General features: G+C 45.7%; 1 protein-coding gene across 1 annotated transcript in view; it reads left to right on the top strand.

Moving 5' to 3' along the window:
* Positions 1-3,143: 3,143 nt before the first annotated feature.
* Positions 3,144-20,103, top strand: part of vps53 (VPS53 subunit of GARP complex) — a 276,635-nt gene continuing 259,675 nt past the window's right edge. The window contains exons 1-3 of the mRNA XM_080210682.1: positions 3,144-3,273; positions 8,364-8,444; positions 10,659-10,708. Of these exons, the coding sequence (XP_080066808.1) occupies positions 3,178-3,273; positions 8,364-8,444; positions 10,659-10,708 (227 nt within the window). The 5' untranslated portion in view covers positions 3,144-3,177. The remainder of the gene's footprint in view (positions 3,274-8,363; positions 8,445-10,658; positions 10,709-20,103) is intronic.

Below are 20,103 nucleotides of genomic sequence, written 5' to 3'. Positions count from 1 at the left end.
GCTTTGGTCCTGTTTGTGCAGAGCAGCGGCTCTTTGCTAAGGTAACATTCGATTCACACCTGGAAAGTACAGAGCTGTCTTTGTGGGAGTAATTTTCCAGTCCCATTGCAGTTAGGGGCGGGGCTGGAAAATGCAGCCATCCATTCAAAAGTCCATTGACTTTGATGGGAGTGGAAAATCCCGTTGGTGTAAAAGTCCACCCTGTGTGCAACTGTACGCACACATAGGTAGAAATTTATTATTCTAGCAAATAAAGTCAGATGGAGCTATGATTTGATTTGATTTATTATTGTCACATGTTTTGGTATACAGTGAAAAGTATTGTTTCTTGCACACTATACAGGATACCGTTCATAGAAAAGGAAAGGAGAGGGTGCAGAATGCAGTGTTGCAGTCATAGCTAGGGTGTAGAGAAAGATCAACTCAATAAGAGGTAGTTCCATTCAGAAGTTTGAAGGCTGCAGGGAAGAACCTGTTCTTGAGCCGGTTGGTATGTGTTTTCAGACTTTTGTATCTTTTTCCTGAGGAAGAAGGTGGAAGGGAGAATGTCGGGGACGTGTGGGGTCCTTAATTTTGCTGGCTGCTTTGCCAAGGCAGCAGGAAGTGTAGACAGAGTCAGTGGCTGTGAGGCTGGTTTGCCTGATGGATTGGGCTACATTCATTTGTAGTTCTTTGCAGTCTTGGGCAGGAACCGTTTCAAGCTGTGATACAACCAGAAAGGCCACTTTTCATAGTGCATCTGGAGTGTAACATTGGCTTTCTGCTCCTGTATCATTCCACACATTCGGTATTCTCAAACTGGTATCTAGTATATAAAATTGCTCCAGTAACATTGCAGCTCCTGAAGTGCTGAACAGGAAACACCAAGAACCAAATAAGAGATAGGGATTAAGATGACTCCTATTGTACAATTGCGCCATCTGCTGGTGTGTTGAATCTGTTGCCTGTTTCCTTGTGTAGTTTTGAGTAAGTATGATGATAATGATAGTAAAAAGTCTGACAACACCAGGTTTTAGTCCAACCAATTTATTTGTTGGTAAACGCACAAGCTTTCGAGGTTTCCTTCTTCGTCAGGTGAATGGAGAGTTCTGGCCTCAGACAGAGCATATAAAGCACAGACAGTTTAGAGATTAAACTGTCTGTGCTTTATATGCTCTGTCTGAGGCCAGAACTCTCCATTCACCTGACGAAGAGGGAAACCTCGAAAGCTTGTGCGTTTACTATCAAATAAATCGGCCGGACTAAAACCTGGTGTTGTCAGACTTTTCACTGTGTTTACCCCAGTCCAACGCCGGCACATCCACATCATGACTGATAATGATAGTAGCAGACTTGAAATGTTAATTGACCTTTTCTCGCTACAGATTCAGGTTGATTTGTTTAAAGTTTATTTATTAGTGTCACAAGTAGGCTTACATTAACACTGCAGTGAAGTTACTGTGAAAATCCCCTAGTCGCCACACTCCAGCGCCTGTTCGGGTACACCAACAGGGAACTTAGCATGGCCAACATACCCAACCAGCATACCTTTCGGATTGTGGGAGGAAACTGGAGCACTCGGAGAGGACCCGCACAGACACGGGGAGAAGGTGCAGACAGTGCACAGACCGCGACCTAAGCTGGAAATCGAAACCAGGTCCCTGATGCTGTGAGGCTGCAGTGCTAACCCATTGTGCCACCATGCCAGTGATTGACTCTGTCTACACTTCCCGCTGCCTTAGCAAAGCAGCCAGCATAATTAAGGACCCCACGCACCCCGGACATTCTCTCTTCCACCGTCTTCCGTTGGGAAAAATATACAAAAATTTGAAGTCATGTACCGAGTCAAGAACAGCTTCTTCCCTGCTGCCGTCAGACTTTTGATGGACCTACCTCACATTAAGTTGATCTTCCTCTGCACCCTAGCTATGACTGTAACACTACATTCTGCACTCTCTCGTTTCCTTCTCTATGAACAGTATGCTTTGTATAATGAGCAAGATACAATACTTTCCACTGTATGTAATATATGTGACAATAATAAATCAAATTAAAAGAAAGAACAAAGAATTATACAGAACAGGAACAGTCCCTTTGGCCCACCAATCCTGCACTGACACGAGGCCTTTCTAAAGACCTTTTGCCTCTATGCGATCCATATCTCTTTAATTGCTGCCTATTCACCTATCTGTTAAGATGCCTTTCAGATATTGCTTTTGTATCTGCTTCTACCACTTCCTCTGGCAGCACATTCCAGGCACTTACCACCTTCTGTGTAAAAAATGTGCCTCTCACATTTACTTTAAACTTTCCCCCTTTTACCTTAAATCTATGTGCCCTAGTAATTGACATTTCTATCTGAGAAAAAGACCCTGACTATCCATTCTGTCCATATTAAAAGATCAGGTTATGGTGGAGTAAAAATGTATTTATTATAAATTGTTTAATATGATCATAAATGCGTAAAAATGCAAAGCCACATATCCCTAATGACCAAATTGAACATAAACCACTTGTTGCAACAGTCATTAGTTAACAGAAAGGATGGCATGGTGGCACAGTGGTTAGCATTGCTGTTTCACAGTGCCAGGGACCTGGGTTTGCTTCCTGGCTTGGGTCACTGTCTATGTGGAGTTCTCCCACTCTCTGCGTGGGTTTCCTCCCACAATCTGAAAGACGTGCTGGTTAGGTGCATTGGCTATGTTGAATTCTCCCTCAGTGTAACCCAAACAGGTGCCGGAGCGTGGCCACTAGGGGATTTTCACAGCAACTTCATTGCGGTGTTAATGTAGTAAAACAAGCAAACTTTTTTCTAAATAAAAGACACGTACACTCCTTTTAAATCCTCATTTCAAACTCTTTCTCACAAAATAAAAGTCACACATATACAACCACTCAAGTTTACAAGGTTCAGTCTTACAATAAAATAAACTTTTAAAAAATAACTATTACTTTGTTTAAACATAAATTGGGGTTCAAATAAGTTCTATTAATAATAACAATTTCTTCTGAGTGGAAACATTCCTGTGCATTTGACAAACTTTTTTTCAGGGCAAGTTTGGAAACTCCACTGAACTGGGAGTAAACTTTTAACCAAAGGCTGGAGCCTGGGATGGGATCACGTGACGGCGGGGTTTGGCTGCAGTCACGTGGTGCCTGGCTGAGTCCTCCCCCATCCCAGCGTGCAGCTCGCCGGCGATGGCCGCCACCATGGAGGAGGAAGAGCTGGAGTTTGTGGATGAGTTGGAGGGTGTGCTGTACCTGAGCCCGGAGGTGCAGCAGGCCATCGAGCAGGTACGGGGGGGTGGGAGGGGAGAGGAGAGGCGATGGGAAGGTGGAGGGGGAAGGAAGGGAATCCAGTCTGGAAAGGAGAGGTCCCTGCCTGTGTTTATTGACAACTCAGCGGACAGCTGTCAGCCAGCGCCCTGCTGTATCCCTGGCAACCCTCACTCATCATGTGCCTTAACCTGATGTTCTGAGACTTCTTACTGTGCCAACCCTCATTCACTACACTCACTCGCTCCACTCCATTCTTCAGCCATTTGTCCAAACGCTTGGACTGATTTTATTTTACACGGTGGCACAGTGCTTAGCACTGCTGCCTCACAGCGCCAGGGACCCAGGTTTGATTCCCGGCTCGGGTCACTGTCTGTGTGGAGTCTGCACGTAAGCCCCATGTCTGTGTAGGTTTCCTTTTTGAGGAGTGTGATGACGTACCCTCCACTTGCCTGGGTGACTGCAGCTCAACAATGCTCAAGAAGCTTGATACCATCCAGGATAAAGTAGCCTGCCAGATTGGCATCTGCTACTTTAAACGTTCACTCCTTTCATGACCAGTGTGCAGTAGCTACAGTGTAAACCCTCTCTGTAAGGTGCACCACAGCAACTCAACAAGGCTTCTTTGACAGTACCTTTCAAATCTACAACCTTTACTCCCTAGATGGACAAGGGCAGCAGACAAACATAAACACCAGCAATCTCCCTCAACTCCACCCAAGTCATGCACCATCCTGACTTGGAAATAGTTGGTGCGTCAAAACTCTGAACCTTTCTACCTAACAGAATGTCGATCTACTTGCGCCACTAGGACTGCAGTGGTTCAAGAAGATGGCTCACTGCCACCTTCTCGACCAGTTTAGGTGGGCAATAAATGCTGACTTTACCAGTGATGTCCACAGTCCATGAATGAATAAACAAAGTGGCACCACTTGATCTGATATTTTATATGCAACATTTTTCCAACATGCTGGAAAGTTGTTATATTTAATTTGATTCTGACATTTACCAAACTTATGTGCAAATTGATATCCTTTCCTGTTCAAAGAACAGTACAGCACAGGAATAGGCCCTTTGGTCCTCCAAGTCTGCACCAATCATGATGCCTGCCTAAATTAACATTGAACGAATGCCAAATATCTACCTAAAGCAATTCCTTACTTGGAGTAATATTAACACACAAAAGCAGATTATTATTCCAAAAATGAAAACTATCAGAATGAGTTCTTTGAACAATATCGCTCATAAATAACATCTAAAGTTGGTGTAAAAGGTTGCCATAGCTGACTGGCTTCTTCACTGCAGTCAAAATTGTTCAAAGGGAGAATTTTAAATATTTTCAGAATTCTCTCAATTACAGACAGGTTCAGTAAATTGCTTGTGGATAACGGCAAGTTGTGTGTGGATGCTGCAATCTGAGGAGCCGGGTACAACTAAAAAGGAGAGTCAGATGAATAACATTGTGTTTAATATTGATGCATGTGAAAGTATTGGATGTTGGTGGGAAAAGAACTGACCAATAAATTATTTGGCTTTCGTTGGTTTAATAAAATTGAACAAGAGGAAGATTGGTCCCCTTAAAGGATATTATTGCCATAGCGGGAGTGCAACGAAGGTTCATCAAACTTTTTTCAGTGATAGTGGGACCATCTTATGAAGAGAAATTGGGAAATTGGGCCTGTATTCTCTAGGGTTTTGAAGAATGAGAGTTGATCTAATTAAAAACTATAAATACTTAAAGGATTAGATCGGGTAGAAGCAAATAAGATATTTTCCTTGTTTAGGGGGGATCTAGGACCAGGGGACAGTTTCAATGCCATTTTGGACAGAGATGAGGAGAAATTTCTTTACACAGAGGGTTGTGACTCTTTTGAATTCTCTACCCCAGAGGACTGTGGAAGCTTAGTCATTGAGTATGTTTAAGGTAACGACTGATAGATTTCTGATCAACGGTAAAAAAGTTTATGGGGATGGTGGGTGTAAAAGGCATTGAAGTGTCTAGTCAGCCATGATCATGTTAAATGGCGTAAGGAGCAGGCTCGATGGGCTGACTGGCCTACTCCAGTTCCTATGTTCCAATTCAATTGTGCTGTCTGACTTTGCCCTCACATTCGAAAGATGGCTTTATGTTGGGTATGTGGACCCACCATGAAAGGAAATAGCTTTAGCACTCAGTTGAGACCACATTGGGATCAATGCGCCCAATTTATTGGAAAAGATTCCAAACAAGATCTCAGGGGACATTCTGAATCTTGAATTATAGAGCTCTATTAAGGACTGATTATTATTTGAATGGGTTAAATTAAGAGAGGTGGATCCTCAGCGAGACCTTGTTCTCGTGCATCAGCCGCTGAAAGTAAGCATGCAAAAACAGCAGGCAACAAAAGAAAGCAAATGGTATGTTAGCCTTCATAGCAAGAGAAATTGAGTATAAGAATAGGGATCTTTTATTGCAATTGTATGAGGCGTTGCTGAGGCCATGTTTGGAATATTGTGTTCTGTTTTGGTGTCTTTATCTGAGGAAGGATGTCTTTGCTATAGAGTGAATGCAGCGAAGATTTACCAGGTTGATTCCTGAGATGGCAGGTCTGTCATGCGAGGAGAGGCTAAATTGGTTAGGATTATATTTGCTGGAGTTTAGAAGAGTGAGAGATCTCTCAGAAAGAATTGTTCCCGGCAGTGGGTGAGTCCAGAATTAGGTATCATGGTTTGAGGATAAGGGGTAAACGTTTTAGGACTGAAGTAAGGAGAAATTTCTTCACCCAGAAAGTGGTGAATTTGTGGAATTCAGTACCATAGTGAATAATCGAGACCAAAATATTCAGTGATTTTCAGAAGAAATTAGATACAACTCTTTGGGCTAAAGGGATCAAAGGATACAGGGGGGGGCAATGGGACCGGGATGTTGAATTTGGCGATCGGCTGTGATCAGATTGAATGGCAGAGCAGGCTCGAAGCACCGAATGGGCCTATTCCTGCTATTTTCTGTCTCTATGACTTTATTCCAGAAGCCATTTTCTTTTGGGAGAAACTTACTTGCAAGGGCAGAGAAACAGAATGAGTTTTTAAAATCAAGAACTCATTGGGTAGATTCAGGAGAATCTGCTTGCCAGTAACAATGATTTTTAAAAGCAAAGTAATTTTTGTGGATTGGACAGCGATCTTTGGTCATCTGGGATCATGCCCAATGACGGCTTCTCCTTTCCGGGTAAAGGGTCCTTTTTTGTGAATGAAGGATTTGGCCAACATCCATCCTCTCCCTGCAACGTGTGAATCAAAAGCTCAAACCTGTCCATCCTTTATTTAGAAAGAAGCTGCAGGTAATTGGTGTGGGAATTGGCGACCCTCAGTTGATGGAGTCAGAACTGCTTTTCCCAAACTGGGATAACTGGCAATGTGAACGGTACTTCACCCCAAACCCCAGCAGGAGTTGAGACCTTCAGGAGAGGAAGTGAGAATTGCAAAATAAAACCAAGAACTTGGGTGTAAACTAATGTTCCCCAACTTCACAGACAAAAAATTACTAGAAGTAAATTCGAACTGCACGAATTCTTGCTTCAAGGTGGTGCATTCTCGTTTGCGGGGGAGAGGTGGGGGTTGGGGGGGTGAGGTGGTGGTGGTGGGGGTTGGGGGGGTTGAGGTGGTGGTGGTGGGGGTTGGGGGGGTGAGGTGCGGGGGGTTGGGGGAATGAGGTGGTGGTGGTGGGGGGGTGGGGGGGTGAGGTGCGGGGGGGGGTGGGGGGGAGGTGGGGGGGTGAGGTGCGGGGGGGGGTGGGGGGGAGGTGGGGGGGTGAGGTGCGGGGGGGTGGGGGGGGTGAGGTGCGGGGGGGTGGGGGGGGGTGAGGTGTGGGGGGGGAGGTGGGGGGTGGGGGGGGTGAGGTGCGGGGGGGGTGGGGGGGGAGGTGTGGGGGGGTGGGGGGGGAGGGGAGGGGGGGGTGGGGGGGGAGAGGGGGGGGTGGGGGGGGAGAGGGGGGGGTGGGGGGGGAGGGGTGGGGGGGGAGGGGTGGGGGGGGAGAGGGGGGGGTGGGGGGGGAGGTGTGGGGAGGGGAGGGGGGGGTGGGGGGGGAGGTGTGGGGAGGGGAGGGGGGGGTGGGGGGGGAGGTGTGGGGAGGGGAGGGGGGGGTGGGGGGGGAGGTGTGGGGAGGGGAGGGGGGGGTGGGGGGGGAGGTGTGGGGAGGGGAGGGGGGGGGTGGGGGGGGAGGTGTGGGGAGGGGAGGGGGGGGGTGGGGGGGGAGGTGTGGGGAGGGGAGGGGGGGGTGGGGGGGGAGGTGTGGGGAGGGGAGGGGGGGGGTGGGGGGGGAGGTGTGGGGAGGGGAGGGGGGGGGTGGGGGGGGAGGTGTGGGGAGGGGAGGGGGGGGTGGGGGGGGAGGTGTGGGGAGGGGAGGGGGGGGTGGGGGGGGAGGTGTGGGGAGGGGAGGGGGGGGTGGGGGGGGAGGTGTGGGGAGGGGAGGGGGGGGTGGGGGGGGGAGGTGTGGGGAGGGGAGGGGGGGGTGGGGGGGGGGAGGTGTGGGGAGGGGAGGGGGGGTGGGGGGGGAGGTGTGGGGAGGGGAGGGGGGGGTGGGGGGGGAGGTGTGGGGGGGGGAGGTGTGGGGAGGGGAGGGGGGGGGTGGGGGGGGAGGTGTGGGGAGGGGAGGGGGGGGGTGGGGGGGGAGGTGTGGGGAGGGGAGGGGGGGTGGGGGGGAGGTGTGGGGAGGGGAGGGGGGGGTGGGGGGGGAGGTGTGGGGAGGGGAGGGGGGGGTGGGGGGGGAGGTGTGGGGAGGGGAGGGGGGGGTGGGGGGGGGAGGTGTGGGGAGGGGAGGGGGGGGTGGGGGGGGAGGTGTGGGGAGGGGAGGGGGGGGTGGGGGGGGAGGTGTGGGGAGGGGAGGGGGGGGGTGGGGGGGGAGGTGTGGGGAGGGGAGGGGGGGGTGGGGGGGGAGGTGTGGGGAGGGGAGGGGGGGGTGGGGGGGGAGGTGCGGGGAGGTGGTGGGGGCGGGAGGTTGGGGGGGGTGGGTGTCGGGGGGAGTGGAGGTGGGGGTGGGTGTGGGTAGATGAGTGGGGGGCTTTCATGTTGTTGAATGATAAATATTGAATGAAGGGCTTGACTAATTATATTCACTGAATCACACACAGGTGTTCCCCAGCCAGGACCCCTTGGACAGGGCTGACTTCAATGCAGTGGAATACATCAACACGCTCTTCCCAACAGAGCAGGTAGGGGAGCTGAAGGGATAGCTGGGTGTGTTTTTTCTATGATGTGTGGTTTCTTTATACGATCTTTTGTTCTGGTCAGCTGAAGGTTCAGGACTGTCTATTCCACCCAGGCGGCATGGTAGTTCGAACAGCTGCCTCACAGCTCCAGGGACCCGGGTTCGACTCCTGGCTTGAGTCACTGTCTGTGTGGAGTTTGCACATTCTCCCTGTGTCTGTGTGGGTTTCCTTTGGGTCCTCCGGTTTCCTGCCCCAGTCTGAAAGCCATGCTGAAATCTCCCTCATTGTACCCGAAGAGATGCTAGAGTATGGCAACTATGGGATTCTCACAGTAACTTCATTGCAGTTTTAATGTAAGCCTACTTGTGACACTAATAAATAAATAAATTAAACTAAACTTCATGAATAGATAGTTGCCAGAAGAGGGCCAGAAAGCTGGTGTATTTATTTGCATGGTGAATCTCTTTTGAAAATGTTCATTCTTTGTGACCAGTGGAGGCATTCATTCTGTGCTGAGAGTTCCTGAGTGAGACTCCTGCAGAGTGCAAAAAAAATGTAATTAGTCAATCACTCATTTCTGGTTGCGGGACACTGCTGTTGAATTTGTCTGTTTAACAGTGACTGCACTTTATGTGAGCATTCTTCAACCTTTCTGAGAAGAGACATATGGGTAGGATTTTCCAGTCGAGCCTGGCCCAAGACCAGAAATTCCCATCTGAGGTCAGCGGACCTTTAAGTGGGCTGCCAAATTTTCTGTCCTGCCTGCCGTGACTCCCACTGTGGGAGGGAGTGGAAAATTTACCCCAATTGAGTTACAGCTGACCTGCACCCAGAAATAGACCAGTGGGATGTAAACGCTTTAGTGACATTTATTTGTACTACAGAGCTATGGGTTCATTGTAACTGTTGCCATAAAGCTTTCTGCCGCTGTATATTAGTTTATAATCAGTTTGAAACAAAAAGTCACCAGAAAGCTGTAAATTAAGGAACGAAAGCCAAGCTTTCTCACATGGATAGGATAGTAGGATAATTCAGTTTCACACAGATTAATCATCCTTAAAATGACAGCTGGAAAATGTGCCAGCTTCTTGTAATAATTTCCCAGCGCTTTGGTTGATTTGTTAAATATGGAGCTGGCATGTATACAAATGCTCCACTTGAGGGAAATAAGTCAAATGTATCTGATTTACTGGCTGTTCTGATTGAAGCTGTGTTTTCTAGGCAATACAACAAGATAAAATAACATATGATTATGTTACTGGACTAAAAATATTCAGGGCTTAAATCTCACTGATAGTGGGGAATTTTGTCTTCAGTTAAGCTGGAATTCAGTGGAATAAAAAGCCAGTGTCGTTAATGGTGATCATGAAACCACCAGATTGTCGTAAAACCTCAGTTGGTTCATTGATGACGTTTTAGAGAAGGAAATCTGCTGTCCTTACTCAGTCTGGCGGATATGTGTCTCCAGACCCACGACAATGTAGTTGATTCTTAGTTGTTCTCCAGAACGGCCTAGGAAGCCGAGCAGTTGTACCACAATGACTAAGGTGAACTGCAGTGATTCAGGAGACTCTCTTGAGGACAATTAGTGATAGGCAAATAAACCCTGGCCTTGCGAACAGCGCCCACGTCTTGCGAATGATTTAAAAAAAAAACTTGTGCAGGATTAAACAGGTGTCAGTGCCTAATCTAACTCTGAAGCGAAGGAAGTCTCACTCACTTTTAATACAGATTGTCAGGTTGGACATTGACTTTAGACTCATGCTGTATTTGCAGTGTTGCTGTGAGACTGCCTTGCAGTTACATCGAAGCATACATAGAAAATAGAAGCAGGAGTGGGGCATTGGGCTGTTTGAGCCTGCTCTGCCATCCATTATGATCACGGCTGATCATCAAATTCAGTGCTCTGATCCCGCTTTCCTTCCATATCCCTTGTTCCCTTTAACCCCAAGAGCTGTATCTAATTCCTCCTTGAAGTCACACATCTTCTGTTGGTCATTCTTCTAAGTAAATGGCTCAGTATATTTTAACTGTTAGATCTGAACGTTTATGGGTAATAGAATACTAAGTTAAGGGTGCAAAGAATTGATGTTTGCCTGAAGAATTGACTGTGCATATTTTGTGTTTCACTGCTTTACTGAGTTTAAAGCTCCTCTTTACTCAATTCATCTTTTCACAAACTGAATGTTCTTATTCTTGTTTTTCTTTCTCCCAAAGTCTTTAGCCAACATTGATGAAGTTGTAAACAAGATTAGACTAAAGATAAGGTGAGTGAAATAAACTGTTAACTCTCTTTACTGTTGGCCTGGATTCCACAATGTCTCATTTAAATGTATGTATAAGTGAAGATTGTCCTTCCTAGCACTTCTATTTTTGTGAGGTATTTGACGAGCAGTTTTTCATTTACATTACCTGATGCTCTTGTGCATCACACAGCCCTGACTCCTCATGGCAACCACCATCTTCCATTTGCACCCTACCACTGGTGGCTATGCCTATATTTGGTTTGTTCCCATATTCTGAAATTCCATGCCAAACTTCTCTTCTCTCTACCAATCCCTTCCCTTAAAAACCATCCCTTTGACTTCCTTGGCAGCAATTTGGAATGGTGTGACCAGGATAGACAGTGGCGTAGTGGTGATATCACTGGACTAAAAATCCAGAGGCCCACGCTAAAGCTATTTGCGATATGGGTTCAGACCTCACCACAGTAGCTAGAGGAACTTGAATTAATTTAGTACAGCACAGTGGCACAGTGGTTAGCACTACTGCCTCAGTGTCACGGACCTGGGTTCAATTCCGGCCTTGGGTCATTGTCTGTGTGGAGTTTGTACATTCTCCCCATGTCTGTGTGGGTTTCCTCTGGTTACTCCGGTTTCTTCCCACAGTCTAAAGATGTGAAGGTTAGGTTGATTGGCCATAGTAAATTGCCCCTTAGTGTCAGGGGGACTAGCAGGGTAAATAAGAGGAGTTATGGGATAGGACCTGGGTGGGATTGTGGTTGGTGCAGACTCGATGGGCCAAATGGCCACCACCTGCACTGTAGATAGTCTAAGAATAAATCTAGAATTATAAAGCTCATCCGAATGATGAGGCCATAAAACTGTCATTGTACTATGATGTGATTGTCATAAAACCTATTGGTTCAAGAATGCCCTTTACGGAAGGAAATCTGCTTTCCTTACCCAGTCTGAACTACATATGACTACTGACCCAATGCGATTGGCTCTAACTGCCCTCTGAAATGGTCAAGCAAGCCACTCAGTTCAAGTGCAATTAGGGATGGGCAATAAATGCTGGCCTTGCCAGCCGCACCTACATCTCATGAAAGAATAAATAAAAAAGAGAGTGGGATTAATTAGATAGTACTTTCAAAGAGCTGACAGTCTAAATGACCTCCTTCTGTGTTATATGATGCTATACCTTCCAACTTAATATCCTTTGATTTGCTGAAAAAAGACATGCTGTCAAAGCTTTTGGTCTTGCACTCATCAGTACAGATTGCAGAAATATCAGTTGTAAAGGGAATAACAGTTTATACTGTATGAAAAGAAGGTGTTGTTTGGCAAGTGAATTGTGATTGGTAGTGTTTTTGCCATGGAGAATGCATCAGGGAACAGTTAATTGCTAAGCTTCAATTTAAATTCAAACCAAGCAGGTCGACTGTGATTGGGCACGGTTTTGGTGTGGGAAATGAACCAGAGAATGACTGTCTTCCAATTTTTTGTTTGAGCAACAGCAGTTTCATGTTTCTATAGTGCAGTAGAAACATAGAATCCCTATAGTACAGAAGGAGGCCATTTGGCCCATTGAGTCTGTACTGACTACAATCCCACACATGTCCTATTCCCATAACTTTCATTTGCCCCTGCTAATCCCCCTGACATTCAGCTTAACTGGTACATCTTTGGACTCTGGGAGGAAACCGGAGCCCCCAGAGGAAACCCACGCAGACGTGGTGAGAACGTGCAGATCCTGCACAGACAGTGACCCTGAGGGTGGAATTGAAACCAGATGCTTGGCGCTGTGAGGCAACAGTGCTAACTATTGGCTAACCGTGCTGGCAGTAGCAACACAAATGGTATTCTTCATTAGCAGGATGCTGCCATCTAGCCAAAAAGGCATTCTGCCTGTTTCACATATGAATAATGTGATATATGAATTTCAGTGCTAGTGTGATGCCATCCCAATGACTGGCAGGCAGACCATATCAAACAGCATGTCCTTTCAACTGTTTGCACCAGGCAAAGTACTGCCTGTACCCAACCAGCCCAAGCTTGTGAAACTCAAAACATGATGTCCAACATTAGATGTAATTCCATGATTAGACAGCGTTTGCTGAACAATCCTGATTGTGCTAAGAATTACAGTGAAAACCAGTTTAGAATTCTCAGTCTAGCTCACAATGTGGCTAACTTACATGCACACAATCTCTCCATCTTGCACAGATAGATGTCCCTGCATTGTGTCCGTAGCAGCTAACCAAAAGCCAAGGGACAGCGGCATAAAGTGTTGTTCTATTTATAGTTGGTATTCTTGTGAATCAGCCCTGTTAATGCAAAATAAAAAGATTTCCAGGCAATTTTTTTTACACTATCACTTAAGTTCTGTATTATCATTTGATATCTTGGATAATGTTCTCTCCTTTCCCAATTCCTGGTTATTTATAGATGAGGTGAAAAGTTGTTTTTTTTAATTAGTCGCAAGTAGGCTTACATTAACACTACAATGAAGTTACTGTGAAATTCCCGTAGTTGCCACACTCCGGTGCCTTTTTGGGTCAATGTACTTAACCCAGCACATCTTTCAGAATGTGGGAGAAAACTGGAGTGCCTGGAGGGAACCCACATAGACATGGGGAGAAGGTGCAAACTCCACACAGACGGTGACCCAAGCTGGGAATCTAACCTGGGCCCCTGGGGCTGTGAAGCAGCAATGCTAACCACTGTGCTACTGTGCCGTCCCAACACTGATTCTTGGAGTTGCCCTTTGCAGTTCCCCACCAGCGCATGTATTCCCATTTATCCTGACTCTCTGCCCATACTTCCCTATCAATTCCCTATCCAGGTGAATAGATTCCTTCTAATTCTGTGTCTTAATTTTAATTAACAGTTTCTTTTGCAGGTCTTCGTGAAATGGCTTCTGGAAATCTGTGTACGTGACATTCATTTGTTGAAAATCTCTGCAATTCTGTGAAAGAGCTTTTATTAGCTTTGTCAGTCCCGAGTTACCAAAACTATGCTGGCTCTTATCAGTCTGTACTTTTACCAGTGCTCACATGCTTTCAGTGATAACAATAGTGGAAATGTTGCTCAAATAAGTTATCATATTTACCAACCTGTAGTTAGTTTGCTGTTTTCTGCTTTTCAACATCAAAAAGTCCATTTACATAGCACCTTCCACGCAGTGAAATATCCAAGGCATAAAAAAATTGTGACAGAGAAAAAGGAGACTTTAGGAGGGTTGAGCAGAAACAAGGGGAAGGGGAAAGAAAGAGAGGAAGCCATAAGAGACAGGAAATAAAAATAAGTGGACCAAAGTCCAGTTAATAAACAAAGCTGAAAGGTTCAACAGTGGAGAACTAAAACAGTGTGTGTGAAGCTTGGTTAAATTAAGTTTTAAAGACGACATCGAAAGGAGAGGGAAGTTGTGAGATTGGGATGTTTAGGGGAGAAATTCCAGGTGGTGGGATTTGAGTTGCTAAAGCTGTGGCAGACAAAGGGGAGGGAGGAAATACCTAAAAACTGGCATCGAGGGTGGAAATGTTGGGTTGGGAATACGTGTGTGTGAGGCTGTGTGAGAATAAATATGAGACTTCTAAGCCCTGGGGCACTTAAGGACCAATGCAGAGCGTTGGGAGCAGGTGGATGAACCAGGGATTTAGTATGGGATTGATCGAAGTAGCCCATGCTCGTGTACAGCAGAATCTGGAAAACAACCAGTTTTGGGAATAAGGGCAGGAAGTGATTGTGGCATTAAATACCAAAAGGAGAAATCCCTGCCAGTTTTCCTTGTCATTCAGTGCACAGCCATTCCTGAGTTCCTTATCTTCAACACCTTGGAAATTGTTGTTGACCAGATGTAAACCTGGGTCAATATGTCAGCACTGCGGCTAAAAGAAAATGGCAGAGGCTGAGTTCTCTGTGAAGTGATTCACTTTGCTGACCTCTTAAAACCTCTCTACTGTTTACAGGGTTAAATGGAGTTTGCTGAAGTATTCACGACTTAATGACTGTAGGCACAATATTATGCAAGAAGCTTGACACTAAGTAATTAATTGGTGGCTCAGTCACTGGACTCAATCGCTTCTGGGCCTTTTGACTAAGGTCAGACATCAGATCAAACCCAAGATCAGGTGCAGTGCCTTTTCTTGTCAGCTTATATCTCGTTTGGCTCTCTTGTAGGGAACATGAATTGGATTCAGTTTAAATTGTTTTTTGGAGCAAGCAAGGGCATGGATTAAAGGCTTGTCCTGTCCATTTTGGCTTTGTAACTTTTAAGAATGGAGTAAAGCAATTTTTGCACTTGGTGCCCTGTTGCTGTCTGTACGATTTGCAGGATGCACTGCAGTAACTGGTTTTCCCATCCACCTTGACAAAGGAGAAGGACAAACAAAGCATATTGTGGGAATACCATCACTGATAAGCTCCCCTCCAAGTCACATACCATCCTGCTTTGGACATAAATAGAGGTGGAGATGCTGGCGTTGGACTGGGGTGGGCACAGTAAAAAGTTTCACAACACCAGGTTAAGAGTCCCAACAGGTTTATTTGGAATAATGAGCTTTCGGAGTGCTGCTCCTTCATCAGCTGAAGGAGCAGCGTTCTGAAAGCTCGTGATTCCAAATAAATCTTTAATCTGGCGTTGTGAGACTTCTTACTGTGGGCATATATTGCCATTCCTTTGTTGCTAGGTTAGTATCCTGGAATACCCTACCTTACACCATAAAAACTGCATCAAATCAAATCCATTAGTTTATCCAGTACAGTTTTTCTGATAATACCATACCCCTTTGCTATGTACTATTTCTCCCTCTATTTTAAAATCCTCACATTTGTTTTCAAATCTTTCCATAACTTCATCTCTGTAATTTAAAATTATACTTGCCAGTCTATATTTTTGTATAATATTTTACAGTTATATTTTTTATAATTAAAGAGCAGCATTTATAGAGCAGGAAATCAAGGTGTTTCTCTGCTGTACAGGTTGACGACCTGGGTACTGCAAAACTGTTTTGCTGGAGTGCCATTATTGGTAAGACAGTATAGCTTACAGGTTTATTTATTAATGTCACAAGTAGGCCTACATTAACACTGCAGTGAAGTTATTGTGAAAATCCCCTAGTTGCCACACTCCAGCATCTGTTCGGGTACACTGAGGGAGAATTTAGCATGGCCATTGCACCTAACTAGCACGTCTTTTGGATTGTGGGAGGAAACCGGAGCACCCGGAGGAAACCCATGCAGACATGGAGAGAACGTGCAGACTCTGCAAAGACAGTGACCCAAGACGCGAATCGAACCCAGGTCCCTAGCAATATGAGGCAGCAGTGCTAACCGCTGTGCCACCATGTCGCCCAGGGTGTAATCACAATGTGACCGGTTTCTGTGGGCAATTTCCATTATCCAAACGAAGGCGTTTTTAATGAGGAAAGCTGGCATGAAAGTGTGACAAAAATGTGAGTCATGGTTTGTATATAAAGTTTGTGTAGATGTAAGAATTTTTCACATATGTTGCACACTGTGATCACACAGTGATTGCGAAGAGCACATTGTTTATTAGATTTATTGGCATGGCTGCATTTACTCTTGGAGTAATGAGCAATTGACGCACTTTGCTTTTATTTCCCAGAGTGGTACAGTGGCACAGTGGTTAGCACTGCTGCCTCACAACGCCAAAGACCTGGGTTTGATTCCCAGCTTGGATGACTGTGTGGAGTCTGCACGTTCTCCCTGTGTCTGCATGGTTTTTGTTCGGTGCTCCAGTTTTCTCCCACAGTCCAAAGATGTGTGGGTTAGGTGGCGTGGCCATGCTAAATTGTCCCTTAGTATCGGGGGATTATTAGGATAAATATGAGGGGTTACGGGGATGGGACCTGGATGGGATTGTTGTCGATGCAGACTCGAAGGGCCGAAAAGCCTCCTTCTGCATTGTGGGTATTTTATTCTGTAAGGGACCCTTCCTATGCTAATGAAACCGTCTTGTTGGTGAGAAGAACTATTTTATAAATTTAGAAAAATAATCTTGGCTGACTTGAATTCTTTGAACAAAGCTGAAAAATTGAATTTAAAACAGCTGTTTAAAAAACCTTGATGTAGTGGACAGCGACATCCTCATCTAATATTTCTTTTTCGTTCAGCTTTGAGAGATTGCCCTTGTTTGGCTCCACTCTGCTAACTATCTACTTGAAGCCTAAACATCTGCAGCAATGGCTTCTCTTCCTGCCTTCCCCATTCATTTTTGTGTTGCACCTTGGTGACGCAAGAAGTGGGGTCAGCTTCCAACATGTGCACTGATGGCACCCATTTCTATCTGTCCTCCTCCGCCTCTATACCACTTCTCCCAACCACATCACTGCTTCCATCTTGTCAGACTGATTATCAGACAGCCATTCTTGGAAGAGTTACAATTTCTTGGTTACGCATTGGAAGAACTGAAGTCATGCATCAACGAACCTTGTCAAAAGCTCCGTTCCCTCTCCACCAATTACGTGTTCTTACCCAGCAGCTGTCTCAGCCTGGACCAAATTGTTGGCAACTTCATCTTACTTGACTCATGCCGAGTTTCCAACCTTATATCCTCTCCATCTTAAATGATGTGAAGATGCCGGCCTTGGACTGTGGTGGGCACAGTAAGAAATCTCACAACATCAGGTTAAAGTCCAACAGGTTTATTTGGTATCACGAGCTTTCGGAGTGCTGCACTTTCATCAGGTGAGTCACTTATGAGAGTTCTTACTATCTCCATTTTAGAGACCACTCCTTCCACATCTATAACATTCTGTGCCTTCTCCCTATTCCAGTCCTTCTGCTGAAACCTAATCGTTCTGTTGTCACCTTCGATACTCTTGGCTGCCCTGCCAATCTCTAAACTTCAGTGTAACCAAAACTCTTCTGGTTACTGATTTTGAGTCTAGCTGTTTTTCTGTTAACTGAGGGCATTAATTTACACGAGTAAGTTGAAATTTGAATGGCAGATGATGAGCACTTGAATGAAGTGTTGCAGGAGCAGGAACAGCCCAGTAGAGTGCATCACTTACGCATTAATCGTAAAGTATGCTTTTGTTACCACAGATGGCAGCAGTATAGTCCGTGGACCGTAGCTGTTTACAGCGCATGTTGTGCAGGGAATTGTAAATGTGTTCAAAAAGCTAATGATACGTGGGTATCTGGTACATTAATCTTGCAGTTTTAGCCATTACTTTGCAGCAAGTAGCAACTGTACAAATAGTTATTTATGGGATCTTGCTGTGAACATGGCAGCCTACTTTTTAAATTCTTCCCTGGGATGTGGGCATCGTTAGCAAGGGCAGCGTTTGTTCCCACCCCTAACTGCCTTCAGCTGATTGGCTTTCAAATTAAGAGTCAACCACATTACTGTGGGTCTGGAGTCACATAGAATCCCAACAGTGCAGAAGGAGACCAGTCTGAAATATAAAAGTTTATTTGTTAGTGTCACAAGTAGGGTTACATTAACACTGCAATGAAGTCAGTGTGAAAACCCCCTAGTCTCCACACTCTGGCACCTGTTCAGATACACTGAAGGAGAATTTAGCACAGTCAATGCGCCTTACCAGCACTGTGGGAGGAAACCATTGCAGACATAGGGAGAACATGTCACTCAGACAGTGACCCAAGCCAGGAATCAAACCTGGGTCCCTGGCACAGTGCGGCAGTAGTGCTAACCCCTGTGCCACTGTGCTGCCCATGGAGCTTGTGCCAACAACAATCCCATCCAGGCTATTTTCTCGTAGCCCCATGTATTTACCCTGTTAATCCCCCAACACCAAGGGACAATTTAGCATAGCCAATCAACCTAACTCTCACATCTTTGGAGCATGGGAGGAAACCAGAGCACCTGGAGGAAACCCACATAGACACGGGAAGAATCTGCAAACTCCGCACAGTCACCTGGAATTGAACCGGATCCCTGGTGCTCCAAGGCAGCAGTGTACCACTGTGATGCCGTGTAGGCTAGAAATGGTAAGAATGGCCCTGAAGGACAGTAGAGATTCAGATGGACAATCAATTTTTTTTTAGGCCACCTTTATAGAGAGCACCACTCAATTAAAAATTTAAATTATTAATTGGATTTAAATTCCACAAGCTGCTGTGGTGGGATTTGAACCCTTGTCTCCAAGACATTAACTTGGGCCTCTGGACTGCTAGTCCAGTAAGAAGTCTCAAAACACCGGGTTAAAGTCCAACAGGTTTATTTGATAGCAGAAGCTTTTGGAGTGTTACTCCTTCAGGTGAGTCAGTGACATTACTACTACACCATCATCTCCTCATGTGAAATTTATTTTTAAGCACTTTGTACATTGAACTGCCCAAGATGTTTGAGAGTCTCCAAAAGGCACTAAATTGATGCAGGCATTTATTTTACAAAAAGTCCAAGATGCCATGCAATATCTACAGACAAAGCATTAAACTATGATCACACAGCAATAAAGCAACAGGAGAAGCAATTTAACTCCAAGAGCCTGTTCTATCATCTAATGACTGATCTGTGAACTAACTCCATAACCTTTGCCCGTATCCCTGAACCTTTTGCTAACAAATATCTTGCCAATCTAGGATTTAAAATTAATAATTGATCGAGTATTGCTTGTCATTTGCAGAAGGGAAGCTCCAAACTCTAACCACCCTTTGCATGAAGAGGTGTTTCCTCGTAGAAATCATAGAAACCCTACAGTACGGAAAGAGGACATTTGGCCCATCGAGTCTGCACCGACCACAATCCCGCCCAGGCCCTACCCCCATATCCTTACATATTTATCCACAAATCCCTCTAACCTACGCATTTCAGGACCCTGAGGGCAATTTTTTTTTAGCATGGCCAATCAACCTAACCTGCACATCTTTGGACTGAGGGAGGAAACCCACACAGACACGAGGAGAATGTGCAAACTCCACACAGACAGTGACCCAAGCTGGGAATTGAACCCAGGTCCCTGGAGCTGTGCAGCAGCAGTGCTAACCACTGTGCTACCGTGCCGCTCTGAACTAATGTGCTACCGTGCTGCCCCACTCCTAACCTCACTTGTGAGGCCTGGCTGTACATTTTATACTATGCTTCCTTATAGCCTCCCCAATCAGTGGAAATATAGAGAAAAGCTATTAGACCCCCTTTCTCTTGAAAACTTTGTTCAAATCACCCATTAACCTTCTAAATTCTGGAGAATGCAATAGATTTAACCCAGGTATTTTTCTGGTGAATCTGCACTGCACTTTTAAGGCCTATTCTTCCTAAGATTTTGTGCCCAGAATTGCTCATAGTTATCTAGGGTTGGCATTTAGAGAAGGAGAGATTCTATTTGGCCCTGCAGGGGTGCTTAGGATATTCATCAGCTGTGATTTTCATAGCACACGCAAGAACTAAAATACCAGTCTATCAAACAGAGAACAGGATTGCTGTTGGCATATTTGTATTCGACCATTCT

Source organism: Carcharhinus amblyrhynchos, chromosome 23 (genome assembly GCF_965287045.1).
Source record: "Carcharhinus amblyrhynchos chromosome 23, sCarAmb.v2.hapA, whole genome shotgun sequence".
Lineage (NCBI taxonomy): Eukaryota > Metazoa > Chordata > Chondrichthyes > Carcharhiniformes > Carcharhinidae > Carcharhinus > Carcharhinus amblyrhynchos.
The sequence above is the reverse complement of the archived record's forward strand: the minus strand, read 5'-3'. Positions and strand labels throughout refer to the sequence as shown.